The following is a 22941-nucleotide window of genomic DNA, read 5'->3' as shown; positions in this document are numbered from 1 at the left end:
TTCTATTTTAGCTTACTCTGCTCATGTGGATAGGCCTGTAGGCCTCACTGTTACCAAACCTGAACTGAGACCCAGAATGCAACCAATAGTTCTTCAGCATAGGAATATTGATAGTGGCAATCAAGGCGTCTTTCAAAGAAATTTGATTGCCATTATTAATTTTCACACTGAGGAAATCCAAATAGGTTCTGGTTCCCTGGAAAACCACTGATCTAGATAACAGGTTGGATCTGAAAATAAAGGCATTGGTCACTTCTCATTTAACAACAGCTATTGCATGAGGTAGCACTCTGGTATAAGAGATATGTGTTGCATTAATCTGAGATTACAGCCCCTGATGCTACAGTTGAAGGCAGTATCTTTAATGGCAGATACAAGGAAAAAATTATCTAGTCAAAAAAATCATTAAAAGACATAAAATCCAAGAGCTTAGATTGGGGGTGGGTGGGAACAGTATTCAAACTGCATCCCTGTCAGTCTATAAGCAACAAGTATTTATTCTGCCTTTAGCTGTAACTTCACAGCCTGCTATAAATATGAAAATACTAACAGCAAAATCCTAAAAAGAGTTATTCCAGTCTAAACCCATTGAAACTGGAGTAAATCTGTTTAGGATTGCTCTGTAAGTCACAAGATATATTGTTATCATCCATAATTACAGCCATATGTTGGGCCAAAGTGAATTTCAGCCACAAAAAAGTCAATGAAATTGGACAAAATGAGTGTCACATTTGCGAGGCCAAAGTTCAACCACAGTCAGCCACTAATTTACGAAAAGCTTTTTTGCAAATACAATCTCTCACAGATCAATTCCCCAACTGAAAAATGGCAAGAAAAAGTCCTGCTTCACAACACTGTCAACTAAAAGAAGAAAAATATAATTTTAAGGACACTGATTTAGAAGGACATTCCATCCATGCCCTCAGGAACACCCTCAAAGTGAATGTATTTAAAAGAGGTATTATCATGTTTCAAACACATTGATTTGTGGGAGGGGGGGGGGGAGTTGTAGGGATGCCAGGAGATCCCCAGCCTCCTGCCCCTCCTGCTACCGCTCACCTTGCTGGCAGGAGAGAAAGGCACATGAGGAAGAGGCACAAATGCATGATGTCATTTTATGGTGCAACATGTGCATGTAGAAGTGCACGTGTAATTCATGCATGCACAGGGGCAGGGCTCATTTCAAAGGGGAACGCGCTGGAACGCAGTTCCGGCAGTTCCCCAAAGAGATCACATGTCATGTGGCCCCGCCCACCTGACTCTCGGCCATTTTGGGCCCGTTTCAGCCTGGATCGGGCCTCTGACGGGTGGTGGATCACTCTTCCACTCAGCAGCGGCCCAATCCTGACCATTTGGGGGCCCTTTTTGACCATTTTCAGCCCCTTTTTGCCATTTTGGGCCCAATTTTGGCCCTGAATGGCCAAAATTGGGTCCAAAACAGCCAGGATAGGTGATGTCAGGGGACGTGGCATATGGAAATTGGTTATGCTAATGACACACTTCTGACAATGTCAAGGGGCATGGCATATGCTAATGAGTTATGCTAATGAGTTCCTCCAGCTCTTTTTCTACAAAATGACCCCTGCACAGGGGTAAGTGCTACGTCTGACAGATGATGTCATGGATAGTCAAACAACCAGATCACCGCAACCAAATGCAGCAGCAGAGTGGACAAGTGAAGCTGAGGGTTGCGAAGGCACAGGAGGAAAATAGAGCCAAAGGAACAAAAAGGTGTCAAACAAGAACTAAGTAACATGAATGGTGAGGTGAATATTTCTTCAGCAATCTGCCTGGCTGCATCAGTTGTGATATTTCTGAAGTAAGGACAAAAATAGAGGAACGGCATAGACCCATTTAAAATCATCTTCCAAAAAAGCGTACAGAAAAGCTCAAATCATGTGAAGGACGTTGAAAAGGTACCCTCTGTTTGCTTTCTCTCTTCTGAAGAAAAAAAAATCTAGTGAAAATGATAGCTCTCCAGGTTTAGTTACATACCACACACTCCCCTCTCACACAGACGCTGTATGGATCTTTATAGCTACACCTGGTGCCATCATGAACAACCTGGTTCATGAATACCACATCTCCTGTTTCCTCAGACTGGCAAATCAATTCACACTTCTGAGCATCTGCAGAAAAATAAAAACACAGGAAAACACTCATATGTACACCCAAATCAATACCGCATGAATTCAGTGACATAATTAAACAAAGTTCAGTGAATATATACCAAGTATTTAATTTGCAGCATTTATTTTCAGATGCAAAATCTGAAAATATTGTACCCTAGTTAAATGGGACATAGAATCAGAAGTTTGGATAACGGACAAGCAGATGGTGGGTGTTCCATTGGGTTCTGAGGAAAATACAATGGATTTTGAAATTGTAGTGGTGGTAGCTCTGCTGTTAGCAGTCAGACTTCCTCCCCACACTACAAGGACAGTTTATAGATATGAAATTTCATAAACCCCATGCCATACGTTCTAGGCACTGCCTGGCCCAAGGCAGAATGGATGCCAGCTTGCCTGGAGTCTGGAAAGTTATCAAGCCATGAGTCATAGGTGGTGACTAACTGGCAGCCCTCCACGCCCCAGAGAGCAGCAGAGGTAACAAGACTTCCTGAGAACACTGCTTGCCTAATCCCATCAACACCTTCCTCTACCTCCCCTCTCTCACTTACCTAATCAAAGCAATTCAGCACATCTGATAGCCTTTCCATGCAGTACTTATCAGGTCACGAAGCAATATTTTTAGCTATAGACCATTCCAAATAGTCATATCAAACCCTTCCCAACTTATTGTTTTACCTCTAGACAAACCATTTAGTCATTGTTTGGGGGGAAGAGACATCAGTTTTGCCCCGGGAAACATTTTGCCTTATAACTGGGCTTTCCTGCCATGTACTCTTTGCGTGTGTGCCTTGGTACCTGTCCATGCACCTCCAATTGGTTTGGGCTTCTTCTCTCCATGCTAATCCTCTGTGGACCTCCTCTTTTCCAGACTGCTAATTATCGCCCTTCCCCCCCAAATGGCTTTCCCATTTCCTCACAGTCTTCTTAGTTAGCTCTGTGTGTACGCTGTGTGTTTTCTGTATACTTGCCTTTTCACTCCTCTGTTAATAAAGAAACCTTTTTAGTTGAACATCTGCCGGTTTATTTGAGAGTTCTCTAAGGGAACAATCCTCGTAGACATAGGTGCAGAATCCCAGTTACCCCCTCTCGCTGCCTCCTTAATGCTAATTTCCCCAACTAATTTAGGAGACCTCCTATTTGGTTAACACTGTGGCAGGTAAATCCTCCAAAAAGCAAAATGCTTCTGATGTACTGGGTGAGAGCTGGCTTTATTCCTCTGGCAACACTTTTGTTGCAGTAGCAGGTATGAATGGCTTTCACTTTCCCTGTGTAACTTTGGTCCAAATACTTTCTCAACACAACAGGAGCAAGGGATGAGGGAATGACAATGTGAAGCTGGTGCACGTTGTTTATATTTGGAAGGAAGGAAATAGGAACCTAGTTAACAAACTATATATTTTGAGGCCAAGCAGGGTGAAACAATTTGCAGAACTGGAGAAGATGGATCCCTTTGAAATCATAGCAAACATAGCTTGTATTCTTCATTTCTAGAAACATTCTTGGTTGCTACAGGAAGTCATTTCTCCTCATTTCAGATATGAGCACCTGCAGGAGCAGCAGAATTTTCTCAGCTTTTCTCTATGTGTGGCCTGGCTTGCTTTGGGCTAGACATTCTTTTATCTGCCTCTCAAATGAGAGGTAAATGTCAGATCCCTATTGTTAGACATCCCCATGTGCCATTTTAAGACTTTTTCTAGTAATCAGAGTATCTTTGACTAGATATGATTTTAGTTTTCTGGCCAACATGAAGTTGCCAAATGATTTTTAATTTAACCTTCATATCCGCACTTTAAAAGGAATATTAAAAGTGTTCCAAATTCAGGGTTTTCTAAATTGTCTTTGACAATGTCCATATCAAATTTCAGACTGCTGATCAGTGTGAAAGTACCCTAACAATCTTGACATGAGTATGGCAGTTAGTATTAAACACCTTTACATACATGATGTCTCCTAGGACATAAAACTTAAGCCAGCTATGCTCAAAGAGCCACACATTTCTCAGAGATGCACATGAAGGCACTGCAAAGGCAACAACCAACTCACATTCTGTTTCCAGGGCTGCACTTTTATTGCTTACCATCGTGGTGTTCATAGGGAAGCCAGGTGTGCTTAGAGTTCTGGTGGGTGTAATAAGAATTCCGCTTGGAGCACTGCTGGGCACGAAAATCTTCATAGGGCCCTCGGCATTCTTCAGTGTTGCAAACCTGATATTCATAAGTAGCACCTGGGCAATGGTGCCCTCCATAGGCTGGGCTGGAAAATCAATTGGGATTTTATTACCTTTTTCTATCCCCTAAAAATACTACAAATTGGAAACTGCATTCAATCTGATAGGTTTTGTTCTAACCCTTTCATTTCTTTCTAACAGAAGTTTGCAGCTTTTTTGCAGGCAAATCTAAGTAGCCGCTTCAAAATAGACTAGATTCCTGGCCCAACTACTGACTAACAACACCTCACTCTGCAACTGCCTAGTTTGCCTAACTAGTGAATCCAGCAAGACATTGCAGTGACCCTATCCCTACCAGCCACCTCTACCACCTTGTCACTGCCACCGCTTGGAGCTCTTTTTAAACTGCACCCTCACCCCCAAATATGCATTTTACCAAAGCTTAAAGTGAAATCCCTGTTTGGGAACAAATCATTCACTGCCGTGTTCCTGTTAAGTAGGTAATGGGCACAGGAAATTTGAAGGTACTTTAAACCAGTTCATTTACAAAGGAAATCAAAGACTATCCAAACTTATATTACAGTTAAACATGTTTTAGTATCATAAGAAAGTGCATTGATTCAGAAGGTAACACAAAGAGTTTGTTGACCCAGCTGCTCAAACACTTGTAATAGACTGTGATACTCTACCATTGGCTAAACATTTACAGTAACCTGTTAACTAGAAAACCATTATTTTTCTAACTTCCTAGACTCCATCACTCCCTTCTCTTCAGCTTTAACCAGTACAATCCCCTAACTGTCACTGCCTAACTGACAACTGTAAGTCTTTTTTCAACCTGTCCGCTCCTCAACTGTTACTCCTCCACCAAGACTCCAAAAGAAGGTGTAGGGCTACCCATTCAGCAAATCACATATCAGTTATTCTCCAACCGAGTCTTGCATTATAACTTCAGCTAACAGAACCTAATTCCTGTCCTATGTACATATATCACACACACACACAAACACAACAACTACACGATGAAGTAATTTTGCCACAATGGCTAGAAAAGTATAGATATCAAAATCTTTTCCTTTCCTCTTGTCTGATTCTCCCCTAAGAGCTGAAATAGATTCTTAGCAAACTCACATGATGTGTCACTTATGGGACCGTATCCCTTGAGATTGTATGCTGGCAGATCACAGGTGTGAATGCTCCTCTATATGTAATGCGATTCAGAATTATTTTTAAAAAAGTATGCCCCTCCCAAGAGAGGAGAGGAAAGGATTGCTCAAATTTTCTGGCCTTTCTGAACTGCTCTGCCTTTCTTTCCCTTCTTTTTGTGATTGGATCAAATCAAGGGAAAACATCCCCTTATATTTCCTACTAGATGAAATTTACCAAATGGTGACTTATCTAGTAGACGGCTAAACTTACGGCGGGTTGTTGCAGTTCCTGCTGCGGGAGCGTACCCCACCCCCACAAGTCCTGGAACAGGAACCAAATTTGGACCAGGAACTCCAGCTGCCATCCTGGCTGTAAGGTTGTTCTGAAGTCTTCCAGATGCAGTGACCCTTGAAACACCACTGGAACAGGAGAAGAAACAGGGGTTACCTGAACACCTGCCTCTTCATAACTGTCCAGTGTTAGTGAGGAGAGCAGTTCTACAGCCACGGAAGCACCCCGCTTTACAACATGGTTCGGAATCTGTTTCTCCCACTCTCACAGGTCAGGCGGACAGTGACGACTGTGAAGTCACGAAACCTTAAAGTAATAAAGAAAGGTCTCAGGGGGCCTGGGTGGCACAGTGTATTCATGAAATAATCCTGTCACCTCTGGAGAATCAGATTTATACCCTGGCACAGATTGTAAATAGAAATGGCACTGTGGTCAACACTGCTGATCCCAACCCTGATATTTTCAGTTCGTAAGTTGGCGGTATTCACTTGAAAAAGCCCAAAGACCTGTAAAATATGGGATAAATCTGCAATCATATTTGTCATGGCTGCACCAGGATGCTCAACCATACATGCATCAAGTGTGAACAGTATATGCCTGTTCCAAAAAATAAAGTAGACATGCACCAGGGAGTCACTGCCAATCAGGATTCCCCGGCTTGTGCCCCTGAGTGGGCATGCGCTGGCCCTTCACATTCTAAGAGCTTCTGTGGGCAATACCAACGTCAAACCAGCAGAGCCACCACAAACATAATTGCTATATAATATGAAGCAGGCCTAAGAAATGGCCCATGTAAAGAAACTATTATAATTATGATTTAATTTGCATTTACAGACTGCCTTTCTACCACAGGCAGTGTGCAACCATAAAAGAATTACATTTTTTTAAACATTTCATTTTAAAACAGAGGAACAACATAAAAATTAATAATCTGAATTAAACTTTAAATGACAGCTAAGTGGAACAAACTAATATTCACTAGATCTAAAAATTCTTAACAGAATTTAAGAACCTGGTGGACCTCTCTAGGAAGCGATATTCATAATCCAGACTGAATAGATGATTTTTGGTAGCAATGGCACCCAGACTAATGTAGCTCCTGCTGATCTTAACTTGCAGTGGGAGAGGAGGTATACCTTAAAGAAAGAGCTCCCTAAAATATCCTGGACCCAGGCCACAAAGGGCTTTAAAAGGTCAGAACCTGCATTTTGAACTTAGCCTAAAAACATATCGGCTGCCAATTCTGCTCATGAAGTCATATACTGTATTTTGGAACCTATCATTTTTCATGTTGTCCTGAGACTGGGAGCAAAAGGGGACACAGTGGTAATTTCATTCTCACTGGTCAGAACAGAAATGAAGGAGCATTTTATTGCTGACATTAATGTGCAAGCAAACTGTTAGAAAGAAGGTATAAATTGTACCCTGCGATGCAACGGTTCTCACAGTGGAAAGTATTCTCAGTAAATCAGTGTTCAATTCCCATGCAGCACCATTATTTATAAATATCTGGTGATTGTGTACTGATTTTACAAATATGTTCTCAATGGTACAAATCTCAAACTTGGCTTGTTCTGCATAACTACACATGGCAGTTCAGGGGTAGGGGTGGGGAGCATTTGTTTACCCATGAATGCTGTAGCCTAATACAGTGGTTTGCACAGAAGCACATAATACTGCCTAAACAGATGTTTATGCACCTATGGGATGATATGCCATGCGTGGTGCTGGAGCACCAGTCTCCAACTAAAAGTGAAACTGACCAAGATTCTCCTCAGCAGTATGAATACCTTGCCTGATGCACACTCAGTTCCATCCAAGGGTGGTCCTTTTTTCGTTTTGCAGAAGTAGGGATTATCTGGATGGCTGCACCACAGCTGCTTGCAAGGGTCAAAAGTTCTGAACTATGAAAAAGAAGCAAAAAAGAAAGTCTCTTACCTAGCAGAGCATAAACAGCTCATGGACAACTGCATCTCAATTTGTGAGCTGCCTCAAACCTATTACAGATCTACATTATGAGATGTATGCTGTTCTGAGCTCCTTGGAAGAAGTGAGATAGAAGTGTAACTAGAGATTAGTTTCTGTACTCACAGCTGTGCATGTTTTGTAGCCCACACCGAAGTCAAAGCGGCATTGCTCATCCATGGAATAATTGATTCCTGGCAGCTCCGGCAGTTTGGGCCACTTATGCTCAAAGGGATCATCCAAAAGGCAATCGTAAGAGCTATACCACACAAGAACAAAGACGGCATGTTATATAGGTGATTAGTCTTGCATCTCTGACATCTTCATTTCAGCTGTTCCAAAGGTCCTGGCACTCATCAGATGCGCAATCTGGATACAACTGTCATCTGAAGTTCACTAAACTTACGTGTATCTCCTGTTTCTCTGTATGTACCATCCCTCCCCACTCATTCATGCTGTACCAACCCACCCCCCTCAGTGGAACAGTTTCAAATCAGTTTGCTTGATTTTTTTTTAAAGCAGACCTACTGTATATAACGGTTCAGCTCCTGCTTGCTACACCGGGACCAGTGGTAACGGTGAAACGCAGCCTGCACCAATGGTGCCATAATGCTCCCCATGCTGGTCTCATCAGCACATCGGTTACCTTGCCCATCGTGTTCCATACCTAGACTGTTAAAAAATGCTGTAAGTGGGGTTCCCAAGTGGATAATGAACAATGCACAGTGAAACAATAGGAGCCACTGCCTCTCATATGCTATTTTAACATATAACTCATATTTTAACATATTTTAACATATAACTCATATGTTATCCTCCCTGAGCCTGCGAAAGCGGGGAGGGCGGAATATAAATATAATAAATTAAATTAAAATTAAATTAAATTATTGCTACAGGGCCCCTAAGGTACAAAGTGACCTTGGTAACCACACCAGACTTCTTAGGCACAAGACTAGACTTGCCTCACGCCGCAATTTAAGTGGACCAGGGAAGCTGATCTTCCTCAATGACTTAGCTTACAGGACCTGCCAATTTGCCTTATTTCATTCTTATCTGCCCTGACCTGGATAGCTCAGGTGAGCCTGATCACATCAGATCTCAGAAGCTAAGCAGAGTCGGCCTTGGTTAGTAATTGAATGGGAGAACTCCAACAAAGACCAAGGTTGCAGAAGCAGGCAATGGCAAACCACCTCCGATAGTTTCTTGCCATGAAATCCCCACCAGAGGTTGCCATAAGTCAACTCTGACTTGAGGGCACCACTCTCTCTTACTCTTTCATCTAGATGCTGTCCCCATCAAATTCCCTCACCATCATGACACTGTGCATGATGAGTGAGCCCCCAGAGGAGATAATGGGAATTACTCTACAAAAAGACTATTTCTATGGGACTCCAGTTGATGCAGAACACTGTAGCTCGGCTATTATTGGGACCAAAGAGGACCATGACTACCTATTAGTTATTGAGCCCAATTCAAAGTATTGGCTATCATCTACAAAGCTCTTCATGGCCTTGATCTATCATACCTACAGGACCACCTCTCTATATTCCACCACAGCAGCTTTGTTAATCTGAACAAGGCTTTCTGCAGGTGCCACCTTGGGCAAAATTAACAGCTGCCCGTACATGTGCATTCTATTGCTGTCTTCTGTCATCAGGTGAAGACTTTTTTGTTTTGTCTGGCATCCCCTCGTTGATTCTCACAGACCCTTCCTCATATGTTTGTTTATGTCTTCGGTTTTAATTGCTTTTATATATTGGTATATCAGCAGGATTTGAGTCCAGTGGCACCTTAGAAACCAACAAGATTTTGGTGCCAGTGGACTCAAATCTTGCAGACCAACTACCACCTATTCCACAGACCAATACGGCTACCTACCTGAAACTATATATTTGTATGTGTTTACAACCTTGTTCTAATGTTTTATTGTTCATCACCTGAGGGACTGTTAATTAGGTTGAAAAGCAGCTTTAAAAGGTTCTAACTAAAAATAAAATATAGGAATAAAGTAACATGGCAGCCATACCATATTGCTAGCAGCCTTATTGAACAGGAGCTGAGATCAGGTGGTAGTGAGACTTCTGAGCAGATGGTGAATAAAAACTCATGTCCACCTGTTGTGGTTGCCCTAACAGGAATAACCAGGTCCACTCCAGAACAATTCCATGAATATCTCACGGGTTCCTACAGCTGAGCCATCCCTGCTGCACAAGGTAGACGACTTAAGGTACTGAATGGTCTCTCTGGATCAGCAGGGTTACATTTCTCCTGCTGATTTCCAAACCATGAAAGAAATTTTACTGGCAACAGCTCTACATATCTAATGTTCTCTAAGTATATTATACGAGACTGCAGGGTGAATGGTAGTTCTTCACCTCAAAAGAGAAGTTTTGGAGATGTGTCAGGAAATCAGCATCAGGTTCTTTAAGCCAAGGCCTGGAATTAAAGTCTTTATTAAGCTGGCAATTTTTAAGAGCAGCTGGACATACTGGAATTAAATGTCCCATTAAGGCTCCTAGCAGTAGCATAGATGTGAGACAACCCAACACATCAACTTACACATGTCCAGTCTCATGGGCAACCACAAATGCCGAGGAGAAGCCATCCTCATGGTTGAGGGTACAACTGCGCAGAGGGTGGCACATGCCTGTGACAGGGGCATATCCTGAAAATGAGGCACAGAAATAAAGCAAAGAAAAAGAACAGAGAGAGAGAGAGAGACAGAGAGAAGGCACATGAGAAAGAAGAAACCACATGATGTTTCACACTCAGCTCTTTCTGAGTGTCATATCTGTGTATAGTCATGCCATGATTGTCTGTATGTTGTAACCACAATGCTCATTACTAATCTGATGTATTCTCTCCATATTGCAAAGTGTTACTTTTTGAGACCCACACTGGGCTGCTCCTGTTATCTTATAGGAAGATGCACCTCTAAGCTAGCACTGACCTTGGAGTCTCCAGATGCCAGCTTTTGCTACTTTGCCCAGACGCTGGGAATATATTATTGTGTACTGAATATCTAGCCATAACTAAAAAAGGTTCTCACAGGACCCATGTAGACTTGTGCGCCAAAACCTTAACAGTTATTTGAGCGTGGGAAAAATCAAGTATAACATAGATTGCTTGCCTTGCCTTGTCACTTCTACCAAGCTCCGTGATGGAGTGCAGACCTGAACTGTGAAATCCTAAATAAAGCTTTTCTACTGGAACCAATGTGTGTTCATTGGAGAGGGGCTGAGGGATCTACCTGGCAGGAACTGACACTGAGGGATATGAATTTCAGAGATGCTTGGGAAACATTAATAAGACCCATAAAATATTCCATTGCCCATACTGCATGAAAGCAACGTGCTTGGATTCTAAAATGATTTAAATCTCACCACACACCCCCATATGATAATTGTTTCAAATTCCTTTCCATTTGGCATTCTCACAGAGACACAGCAGAGAAATCATTCAAACAAGCCAACAGAAACAACAGACCAAGCTGAACACAGACCACCAGCCATATACTGCAACTTGCCAGGTGCCTGACAGTTCTCCAGTTTCCACAGTTCTGAGTAGGCAGCAAAAGAAGGATATCCACCCAGTCTCTGATAGGTCACCATATTTGGGTAGAGGGTTGTGTTCAGCTTGGTGGATCACTGTAAACTGCACAGGCAGGGACAATACAGGAGATCATTGGCAAATGGTGAAAGATGTACACTTTGAAGCTCCTGGCAATATGAAGATTCTGTCATACAAATCTTAGGTCTGTACACTGGACATCCTGAAAGGAATGGAAAATAGGGCCAATGTCTGTCAGAAGTCGTAGCTCCTATTGACATCTATGGTAAGGTATATACACCCACTACAAATACGAATTTAGATGAAATGTCAACCACCATCCTTAGCTTGTCTTACAGCAACACAAAGACATCTCTGCTTAAAAGCCTTAATCTGAAAGCATCAAAACTGCTCATCTATAAATGACAGCATCTTATCCATAACAATATATTTAGCATTTACATTGCACTTTTTACGTACTTCACCATTCACACAATGCTCAAAACAAACCTATAAGAAAAGCCACTAGCATTCTCCCCATTTTGTGGCTGAGAGAGAAAGTTTGTGCCCAAGAGGTTCTCTGTCTAGAAGCAGTGGACTTCTGAATTGCAGATTCTGGGGATAAGAGAAGGCGGTTGACTTCATGCCCTGATTATAAGCTTGTCAAAACCATCTGGCTCACCATGGTGGGAAACTGTATACTGGGCAAGAGAAATCCTTGCTATGTTCCAGCAGTGGAACCAAAGATTTTCCAGCTTGCAAATCACGCTTTTAGCCATTGCGCTACATCATCCAAGTTAAGGAGGACTACAAAGTTGAGAAAGGCTGCTATATAGAAGCTTATTAGCTGGAAATCCAACGGTTCCGGCTACAGTTGAGTTTACAGGCTGTGTTCTGTTGTCAGGGCATTTATTTTATCCATTCTCTTTTATCTTTGTTTTATGGGTTTTGAAGTAAACTAGGTCAGATTTGAGAGCAACAGATTACTTGCAGCCAGGGAGTAAAGATAGGTGGTGTGAAAGAAAACAAACTCGTGGTGTGAGAAGGAGTGAATGGAGTGAAAGGGGATGTGATAGATAGAAGTAGAGGTAGCATTTCTGAAATTGGTCTCCTTCCGTGTAGGAGGAATTAGTGGCAAGGAGAAGGCTATGCAAGATGGGTAACAAGCAGGATACTCCACCAATCTTTCCAGGGTCCCCTCCCCAAGGAAACTGACGAGACAGGTGTTCTTTGAAATAAACAGTAGTTTTTATTTAAAGCAGAAAACACACACACAGGAGGCAAATAAACGGTTTACACAAACACAGTCCTAGGAAATTAGCCAGAAGTTGGAATAGGTTGAGGGGTTTGGGAGGTAGTTACCTTCAGAGGAGTACTGCAGTCCATGGAGGAAGAGGGCTTCAAATGGTTGTTGTGGGTTTTCCGGGCTGTATTGCCGTGGTCTTGGCATTGTAGTTCCTGACGTTTCGCCAGCGGCTGTGGCTGGCATCTTCAGAGGTGTAGCACCAAAAGACAGAGATCTCTCAGTGTCACAGTGTGGAAAAGATGTGGGTCATTTGTATCTACTCAGGAGGGGTGGGGTTGAGCTGAGTCATCCTGTAAGAGTTTCCCAGGGTGTGGAATGCTAATGGCGGGAGGCTTCACTGTATCCTGAGGAGGTTCTTTTGCATATGGATTGGTACTTGATGTGCTAATCTTCTCTGCAGGGCTATTGTCAGGGATAGAATGTTTTGTTAGCCTGGTGTTTTTCAGAACTGGCAACCATGCTCGGTTCATTCTTAAGGTTTCTTCTTTCCTGTTGAAGTTTTGCTTATGCTTGTGAATTTCAATGGCTTCCCTGTGCAGTCTGACAAAGTAGTTGGAAGTGTTGTCCAGTATTTTGGTGTCCTGGAATAAGATACTGTGCCCTGTTTGAGTTAGGCTATGTTCAGCCACTGCTGATTTTTCAGGTTGTCCAAGTCTGCAGTGTCTTTCATGTTCTTTTATTCTTGTCTGGATGCTACGCTTTGTGGTCCCGATGTAAACTTGTCCACAGCTGCAGGGTATACGGTATACTCCTGCAGAGGTTAGGGGGTCTCTACTGTCTTTTGCTGATCGTAGCATCTGTTGTATTTTTCGGGTGGGTCTGAATACTGCTTGAAGGTTATGTTTTTTCATAAGCTTTCCCATCTGATCAGTAATTCCTTTGATATATGGCAAAAACACTTTTCCTGTGGGAGACTGTTTTTCTTTGGTTGTTTGATTCATCCTGGGTTTGATTGCTCTTCGGATTTCATTTCTGGAGTAGCCATTTGCCTGAAGTGCGTGGTTTAGATGATTAATTTCCTCATTGAGAAAGTGCGGCTCACATATCCGTCTTGCACGATCCACTAATGTTTTCATTATGCCTCTTTTTTGTCGGGGGTGGTGATTGGAGTTTTTGTGTAGGTACCGATCAGTGTGAGTTGGTTTCCTGTAGACCTTGTGATCTGACAGACCGTCAACTCTCACCAGAAGAAACCTCCACCTTGGCAAAGGGAGGAAACTTTGCAGTCACCCCCACCAGAATTCCTGTGGAAGACATCATTGCAAATGTAGAAGCTGCCATTCGTCATCTACCTGAAGAGGAAGCTCTATATTATTCAAATAAGGGACTTGCTCTGATCCACCATGTTACCGCTCGATTAGCCTGCTTTCTTGCTTAGGAAAATTATACTCTTCTTATCTGTTAAATCTTTTGTTGGAATGGATGGAATCTACCAATGTTTTAGGGTAGGAGCAAATTGGTTTCAGAAGGGGATGCTCCTTGGACCCATCTAGCTGAGAAATACATCTCACTCCCCCAAAGTGTTCTTTATGCAGGATTTATGGATCTCAGAGAAGCATTTAACAGTATTCCCAGAACCAGACTTTAGAATAAACTAAGGAAAAGATTGAAAATCTTCATGCTGGCCAGAGCACTCATGTCCACTGTAATATCAAGGGTGCCTTGTCTAGAAGCTTCCCAGTTGACAAGGGAGGTCATCAAGGATGTTTATTAGCCCCTTTTTTGTTTAATTTATATTTAAATTATTTCTCAGCTTCTCTTGGTAAACATTGTCATCTCCTTGTTTAGCTACTCAAGAGATTCTACTCTTACTATATTTAGATGATGTGGTTTTGTTGTCTCACTCCTGCATTGGGCTTCATAGGTTATTTAAAAAAATCCACTAATTATTGCCACCCTGAAGGTTTAGATATTAATTACAGCTATTTTTATAAGAAAAGGAACCTTCCTGTATAACAATGGTCTATTGATGGACCATTCAACAAGGGAAAGAGTATACCTTGGGATACTCACAATCTGAATTGGTCAGTTCATCAGGAGGCCATGTTGAAGAAGGCTAGAACTTGGATTGATGGTATATTAAATATTTTTAGGTCTCATGGGGGCATTATATTCTCTAGCTGATTCAAGTATTTAATTTGAAAATTATTCCTATTTTGATTTTTGAGGTGGTTATTTGGATTCAATTGGTAAATTAATCCAATTAATCCTTTAATTTGTTTTCTTCATAAATTGACTAACATTCCTAAATGTGTAGCTGGACTGCAGTTACAAACTGAATTGTGGCAATTATCTTTGGAGACTAGAGCTTGGCTATGTTTATTCTGGCATAACCTTTTGTGGACTACAGCCTATTTCTTCAGATGCTATGAGTGGATCCTCACTATGCAGATATATTGTATAGGAGGTGTGAAAAGAAAAAAAGTAAGAAGCAGAGTCAAGGGGATGTAAAATACGGGAGGCACAGGGTAAAATATAATTATGTAAAATTCAAGTCTAGTTAAGAAAAGTATAGATAAATATAATAACTGTACCATCTGAAGAAGTGAGTTCTAATCCACCACAGTTTATGCATGGGGAGAAGAGAGAGAGAGAGAGAGAGAGAGAAGAGAGAGGGAGAGGGGGGGGGAGTGTAGTGCCACCTTTAAAGAATAAACAATTTTTATTCCAGCATAAACTCTCTCAACAGGACTACCCCTGTAGAATTATTGTCAGTTTCAGTGAACCCAGCCCGTTTCAATAAACAATGGAGACAGAGGAGCAACACTGCTGTTAGAATTAGAGATTTCTATGGCCGGACTTTCATGCTTTCATGGTAGTGTTTGCTGCAGAACATAGCTTTGTCCATGGCAGATCCATACACTGCAGAAGTAATCTCTGCAACTCAGTAACCATGATGTTGCTGAGAAGCATGTGAAGCCTCAACACAGCACCTTCCCATGGGCACCTGCTGGTGGTATTTGTATCCCACAAATATCTCCCAATTATTATTATTTAAAATTATTAAAATGTGATACTCAAAGCAACTTAGGAAAATACAAAGTGAATAGAAATAAAGGCCTAACAGGCTCAAATAAGAAAGATTTTTTAAAAAACTGGATTGGATAATGTCAGCTTTAAAAAAAAAAACAGAATATCAGTCTGTAGTCAAGAATGCACATAAAAGCTGCCAAGTTTTTAAGTCAAGGAGAAGAAAACCCAGGACTTCCGTAGGCGAGTCAATCCATGCAGAATCCATGTTGCCACAGAAAAAGCCCTTCCCCAAGTTCCCAGAGATCACAGATGCTGGCATGGGGTGAAGAAGACAAACATGTTTGGGTGGAGATTATACTACCCTGGCAGCTCATATAGAAGCATCTGAACAAACAGCAAGGCACCGGTGGGGAATGAACACTTCCCACCCACCCCCTCCCCATAGTAAACTACCACACACAACCCCAAGCACTACATTCCAAACAAACAGAGACCTCAGCATTTTAAAGCAGGCAGGATTGCCAAAATCAAACTGGAAAGTCAGGGAATGCTGCCAAAGTCATGAATGGCCACCTTTGTAACTTTGATCTTTCATTTACAATACACTGCATAGCTACTGGCTTTAAAGGCCCAGAGCAGTTTCCATTAAAGTAAATGGTTTTAGCAGGATCAACGCTAGGCCTTTTTTTCTTTTCTTTTCAGAAGGCCAGCTACCAGTGTGTGTGCTCTAATTACCACTGCAGTTTTGCTGACTACCTCCCTTGGCTGATATCCCTGTGCTGAGCCCAAACATTGTACAGTGACTGATTTTTCCAAGAAAGTTCCAACTTACCCTGACCTCTATGCACTGCCAATATCTTTCAAAGTTGTTCATTCCACAGATACCCAGCAGCAGAACAAATGTGAATAAATCAGGCAAAGGGATCTATTAGCACAAATGGACTGCTGCTGAAATGGATTTTTAAATTTAGAGGTTGGGTACAGCAGTACTGAGCAAGAGGAGTAAACTAGGGGGAATATATAAGATTTTGAAAGAGTAGGATATGATTCCTGATAATGAAGCCAAAGAAATGTAAGTGGAATTCAATAAAATACTATCGTAATTGTAACAACTGTACCTGTGTTGGAGAGCTCCAGGTATTTATGAATAAGATTATAAAGTTGCTTGATTTCTACCTGGATTCCTCAACACTCTCAAAGACACAGCCAATTCTGTTCAAAATGCAGGTTATCTGTGTAACCCCAGTTTCTCCCATCAGTTGAGGGAAGGAATTGGGCTGGTTAATGGAAGGGGGTGAGGGGAGATGCCCCCCGGGGCATTTAGAATTTCCTTCTCTCCAAGGGGGAAGTGTCTGTCCATCCATCCCACCCACCCATGCATGCTCTGGGGTGAGGGGAGACAGCCCCCCCGGGCATTCAGAATTTCCTCCCCCCCAAGGAGAAGATGTCTGTCTGTCCCATCCACCCATGCACGTCCTGGGGTGAGGGGAGATGCCCCCCCGGGAATTTTTAGAATTTCCTTCCCCCAGGGGGAGTGCCACCACATATGGCGGGTGGGTTCTTGTCAGCCACCACCACTCAGAATGCATGGTGGTGGCTGACAGGCTTCTTTCTATCCTCGATGCTTCTCCCCCAACAAATGTGGGATGGTATCCATAGGTGCCACCAGAACCTACACACCGTCTGTAGTGGCCACCGCTTAGGGCACATCTTGGGATGAATGGCGGGGTTTTGGAGAAACATCCAGCTCATCCTCCACATCCCAAACTCTTGGGATTGTCCCTGCCTACTGTCCACCCTCACTCTGTCTTCCCGGACCAGTTCCACAGCCGGTCCTTTGTCCTTATCTGATCCAGCAGCTCCCGGTCCCCGTTTCAGTCATGCACTCTGGCAGCACTTCCCTTCCCACCCTTCCCACTGACCTTCCCAATCAACATATTGGAGGGTGGGTGGAGGAGAGCCTGCTGAAGTCTCCCTGCGAGTTTGGCATCTCCGGGTATGAAGGGGGCCATTGAGATGCCCCAGGTTCTGACAAATCATGAAACTAATTAATCGTTTCAGCAAACGTGTCAATTTCGTGGAATTCTATGGATCGCGAAGAAACATGAAACTCTCATTTCAGGTTTTTTCCATTTTGTGCCCATGTCTAATGAAGAGAAGAAAGTAGCAGTGCCTCCAGCCCACAGGGGTTGTGAGTCATTGTGGGGGCCTATTTTGTGGGGGGGCATTCCAAAGGTGAGGTGCCAACTCAGAAAATGCTCTGTCTCTAGTCACCGCCCACCTCATCTCTGAAGGCAGGGACACAGAAAGTAGGGCTTGACAGGCAGATCTTAACTAGTGGGCTGAGTAGCATTAGAGGAGACGGTCCTTCAGATACCCGGTCCCAAGCCATTTAGGGCCTTAAAGGTAAGAACCAGAACTTTGAATTGTAGCTAGAAATAGACAGGTAGTCAACACAGATCTTTCAACACAGGGGTGATATGACCACTGTATCCAACCCCCGACAGTAGCCTGGAAACCACATTTTGCACCAGTTTAAATTTTTGAATGATTTTGGTTTATTTTTGGTTGGCAACTCTAGTGAACTTTTAGGGGAAGACTGGAAGTGCATTTTACCTCAGGATACATTCAATGACTCCCAATAGCAACTGCATACTGTTTAGAATGTGGGGGGTGAGGCCCAATCAGGCTGCATACACAAATAACCTCTGTGTTCCAATTGTTGGAGGGGTGGGGGATGAAGTGTGGAATGTTGTGAGCCCCAATCAGCCCGCATATGCAAATGACCTTGAAAGGCTGGCCCAATCAGAGAAGAGTGGCCAAGCTGGCAGTGGGCAGGGCCGCAAGAAGGCAGCAGCCTGCCAGCCACACAGGGAAGCTGTATCCCTTGGGGAAAATACATTTTACCCTTTTTTACCCCCTTAGGGGGCGAATTTCTTAACACCATGAAAGGAATATTCTTCCCAAATTTCATGTTTCTAGGTCCAGGGGTTTGGGCTGGGCATTGATGAGTCAGTCAGGACACTTGCCTTTATATATATAGAAGACTGATGAGTGAAAAGAGTTCCTCCGAAAGAGTTACCAGGGCTATCACTGACACCATATATTGGACTCCACTCCATTGCTTTACAGAGAACAAGGGTGTGAACAATGAACAAATGTTGGCATGTTATTGGTGACAAGACCTTTACGGGGGAGTTGGGAGAGAAACATCGCAGCCTAATGCTTCAGACTTTCCACCAAATGAAACAGAGAACATAACAGTCAAACATATTAATTTATTTTTACACCATGTTTCATTTATTTTGCTCTGACAAATGTCCTTTCCCTCTAGAAAACTTACACCACAGAATTACAAAAATTGTCAAGAAGTTAACTATACATTTTTTTAAACTTTTCATGGAAATATGGGCACAAATTACTGAAATTCGGAAGACATGCCCCAAACACATATCTAACCCTATGTGACTTAGGAGCAAGGATACATAATCATAAAGGAAACAAAAACTTCCCCAACTTGTTTCCTTCTTAGCATACTAATGCAAGAAGGAATTGGCAGATGAGAGAGGAATACACACTGCATTTTAAAAACTGCTTTTCCCCAACCTGTCTCGAGTCAAGAAGCCACCTATGGGAATTTACAGGTAAAAATCAGCAGGTATGGAAAGGGTTAAGAACACACTCCCTGTTGATCCTCCCTAGCAATTCCACCTCCTCTCCCACCACACAAAGTCACATTCAACCAGCAGCCAAGGATTCAGAAAAACCATGCTATCATCTCACCTTATGCACTTGCAGTAAAAGCTCTTAGGATTATAGCCTCAGTTGGTGATTCTAAATTCTTGAACCCAGCATAAACCTGGGCAACTTGAGATCAACAGAGTCAAACATAAACCACTAGCCATGTATGCAGGCCCACTAGGAACTCGACAAACCTCCTGATTATGTTGCTTGCCTGCATTTAGAAGACAGGTTTGGCAGCTTAGTGGATCACAAGTTCAGCAAGGTTAAACAACTGCCTCCTCTTTCTTGTGGCAGAAGGCCATAAGCAAATGGAAATGCAATACAGCTCTAATGCCCTAATGTTTGTTAAAATATCAGCCTCTACAGCCTTTTGTAAAACATCAATGCCAATGGCTACACAGCCAAGCCTTACAGACTGTGCCAATGGGCAGTGATTTCAAATTGATGGCCCTTTCCTATGCCCAGTGAAAGGCACATACCTGATCAAGATAAATACAGTACCTTGCATACCTGCAGGACCAAAATCTTGCCTGGTGAGGAACACGGCATGGTCGTGGTATTCAGCATGTTCAGGATCTGAGCGCTGCTGAGAATGGGCCCAGCGGCAGACCTGTTCCAAGCTCCGGGAGGGGTTTCCTCGCTCTATTAGACTGATTGACTGTAGAAGGCAAGAAAAGGACAATTTAACTCAGAAACAGTGAAGGCTGGCCATTCCAGTACTGTGGCTTCAAAATGTCTAATTCAAAATCCTATGCTTGAACTTCAAAGACTGTCAAGGTATAAGCTTTCGAGAGTCAACGCTCCCTTCTTCAGATACCTGAAGCTCTGACTATTGAAAGCTTATATGCTGAAAATCTTGTCTGTCTCTAAGGTGCCACTGAACTCAAATCTTACTGTTCTACTGCAGACCAACAAGGCAATCCACCTAAAACGACAATGACTATATTAGGCTTGTTGCAATGAATTGGAAATCTGCTTTGTCATTAGCACCTAGAGGTTCAGTAATGGATGCCTGAAGATGCCTGTTTATGTGAGTATCAAAAACCAGGATTAGGTATCTGTTTATTTCTTTTATTATTTGAGAAGTATAATGTGTTAATAACAAGTTCATGCACACATGCATGGAAGCAGCTGCCTATACTATTAATGTGGATAGGTAGAAAATGGGAGGTGCTAATCAGAGCATGAGAAACCGACAATTATCTCCACAATCATCATCATTAGCCCATTTAAAAAAAAACTCCCAGATCCCAGTAGCTCACAGTTTCCTTTTTACATGCAGGAATGGTGTTTTTTAAATTAGTAGCATTTGAAGTATAAGAGCCATTTCCATGGACCCAAATGCAGCAACCTCTTCTAATTCTATACCCTGTGATTCTTCTGAAGGCTACATCATCCTTTAAAACTGTATGTTCCCATTGTCCTGTTTCGGGGAGACTATCAAATCAAAATATAACTCAGTATTATCAGCATCCCTACCCCATCACAAGAGACGTGGATGTAAAGCAAACCAGAGAATAGGAAGGATAAAAATGATTTTTTTAAACCAATGTGTTTGAATCTCCTCTGCCCAAATCACAGAGACACAACAGTGAGGTATAGGAGATACCACCACTACTCACCACACAGGGAGGAAGAGAGGGAACGAGCATGGTGGCCTCATCTCCTGGCTCTGCACAATTGCCTGATTGTCTACAGAGTGTAACCACACAGAGTAAGTGGTCTCTCTCTCTCTCTCTCTCTCTCATACACACCACAATCAGCAATATTGCTCTCAGAAAAACAGTGTTGCACTTACCTGTAACTGTTGTTCATCGAGGTCTTCTGTGCAGGCACACATGAGACAGCGCATGTGCAGACCTGCTGATTCGGAGGGTTTTTTAGCTTAAATTACCACCAGGGGGTGCCTTCACCTCCCACTGCGCATGCGCGGCCATTTCCTGCTGAAAACAGCCCCTTGGGAGGCAGGGCACCCCCTGCTACCCTCAGTCCTCTTCACCGCCGTACTCTCCAGGGAAGTAGAATAGCCTTAGTGGAGACTGAGGGAGAGTATGTGTGCCTGCACAGAAGACCTCAATGAACAACAATTACAGGTAAGTGCAACGCTGTTTTTCATCTTCGGTCTCCTGTGCAGTCCCACATGGGAGTTTAACAAGCTATTTACCAGGGTGATGGGGTTTGCTTTCCTTCAAAGGAAGATCAACTGCCACCTCCTTTCCGTCGAGGATATCCAAGGCGTAGTGCTTGAAAGGTGTCAGCCAACAACCACATCGCAGCTCTACAGCTCTACTCCTCTGAATAGAGCTGCTGCTGATGCCTGCGACCTGGTGGAATGTGCATGCACTCCCAGGGGGCAGGGTAAGTTAGCACTTTTGTAACATAGTCTTATCACCTGCACTACCCACCCAGAGATGGTCTGTGCACTCACTTTCCCTTGTTAGGCGCAGAAAAACAAATAAAGAGTTGTGAATCTAATCTAAATGATCTGGTGCGATCCATGTAAAATAGGATCGCTCTCCTAACATCCAAGGTGCGTAGAGCCCTCTCTGCCTCACGTGACTGGGTTTGAAAAAAGATAGGCAACACTATCTCCTGAGACATGTGAAACTTTGAAGCTATCTTGGCAAGAAGTCTAATTTCGTTCTCAACACCACCGTTTCTGGTGGTGTTGAGAACCATCTTCAGAAAAGGCGATTCAACGCTTAAAGCTGCCAATTTGCTCACCCTTCTTGCTGATGTAATAACCAACAGCAATGCAACCTTCATTGACAGCAGTCTCAGATGGCACATTGCCAATGGCTCAAAAGGCTTCGCCAGTAGTTTCAACAACACTAGTTGGAGAGACCACTGTGGCACTACGCTTTCGGCAGAGGGAAACATGTTATTCAGCCCTTTCAAAAACATCTTAGATGTATAGTGGGAGAAAACTCTCTTATCAATTGGGGCATGAAACACCAAAATTTGTGCCAAGTACACTTTAACTGATGAATTTGACAATCTTTTCTGTTTTAGTTCTAATAAGAATTCTAAAACTTAGTTAGAGCACAATCAGTAGCGCTTAATTTTCTCCCTTCTGTCCATGCTCTGAATTTTTCCCATTTCAGCCCATATGACTGCCTAGTGGACAGATGCCTAGCATTTAGGATAACCTGTGCTACACTTTCAGTGAGTGTTCCTCCAGCGTTATCAACCATGAGTTGAGTTTCAATATGTCATGATGAAGGATTTCCCTCCAAGACAGGAGATCCGGTTCCCTGGGTAACTGGAAACACTGAGCTGCCAGTCTCATTAATCCATGAAACCATGGCTGCCTGAGCCAGTAAGGGCCTATCACGATTGCCCTTGTGCCATTTAACTGAAACTTGCTTATTACTCTGGCTAATAACGGTATCAGCAGGAATGCATGGCGAAAACGACCTGACCAATGTAGCTGGAAAGCGTCTCCCAGCAAATCTTACCCTTGGCCACCCGTTGAACAGAACAATTCAGCTTTCAGTTTTCTCATGTTGCAAACAAATCTATGTCCGGAAATCCCCTTGTTTGAAAGACAAGGTTTATGTAAGAGTCCTTGATAGACCATTCATGAGGATTGTGTCCTAATCTGCTGAGGCGGTCTGCGATGGCATTGTCTATCCCATGTATGCGCACTGCATTTATGTACACTC

At 42.9% G+C, this 22941-nt stretch overlaps 1 protein-coding gene across 2 annotated transcripts in view; it reads right to left on the bottom strand.

The window, feature by feature from the left end:
• Window positions 1–22941, bottom strand: part of ADAMTS14 (ADAM metallopeptidase with thrombospondin type 1 motif 14) — a 95901-nt gene that overhangs the window by 20126 nt on the left and 52834 nt on the right. Inside the window, exons 6-13 of one of the 2 annotated variants that reach the window (XM_054983370.1) lie at window positions 19778–19934; window positions 10264–10369; window positions 8233–8376; window positions 7831–7963; window positions 7530–7643; window positions 5719–5867; window positions 4210–4385; window positions 1996–2129 (exon numbers count right to left, since the gene is read on the bottom strand). In XM_054983370.1, the coding sequence (XP_054839345.1) occupies window positions 1996–2129; window positions 4210–4385; window positions 5719–5867; window positions 7530–7643; window positions 7831–7963; window positions 8233–8376; window positions 10264–10369; window positions 19778–19934 (1113 nt within the window). The remainder of the gene's footprint in view (window positions 1–1995; window positions 2130–4209; window positions 4386–5718; window positions 5868–7529; window positions 7644–7830; window positions 7964–8232; window positions 8377–10263; window positions 10370–19777; window positions 19935–22941) is intronic. The other variant, XM_054983371.1, reaches the window with a different exon arrangement.

Source organism: Eublepharis macularius, chromosome 6, assembly GCF_028583425.1.
Source record: "Eublepharis macularius isolate TG4126 chromosome 6, MPM_Emac_v1.0, whole genome shotgun sequence".
NCBI lineage: Eukaryota > Metazoa > Chordata > Lepidosauria > Squamata > Eublepharidae > Eublepharis > Eublepharis macularius.
The sequence above is the reverse complement of the archived record's forward strand: the minus strand, read 5'-3'. Positions and strand labels throughout refer to the sequence as shown.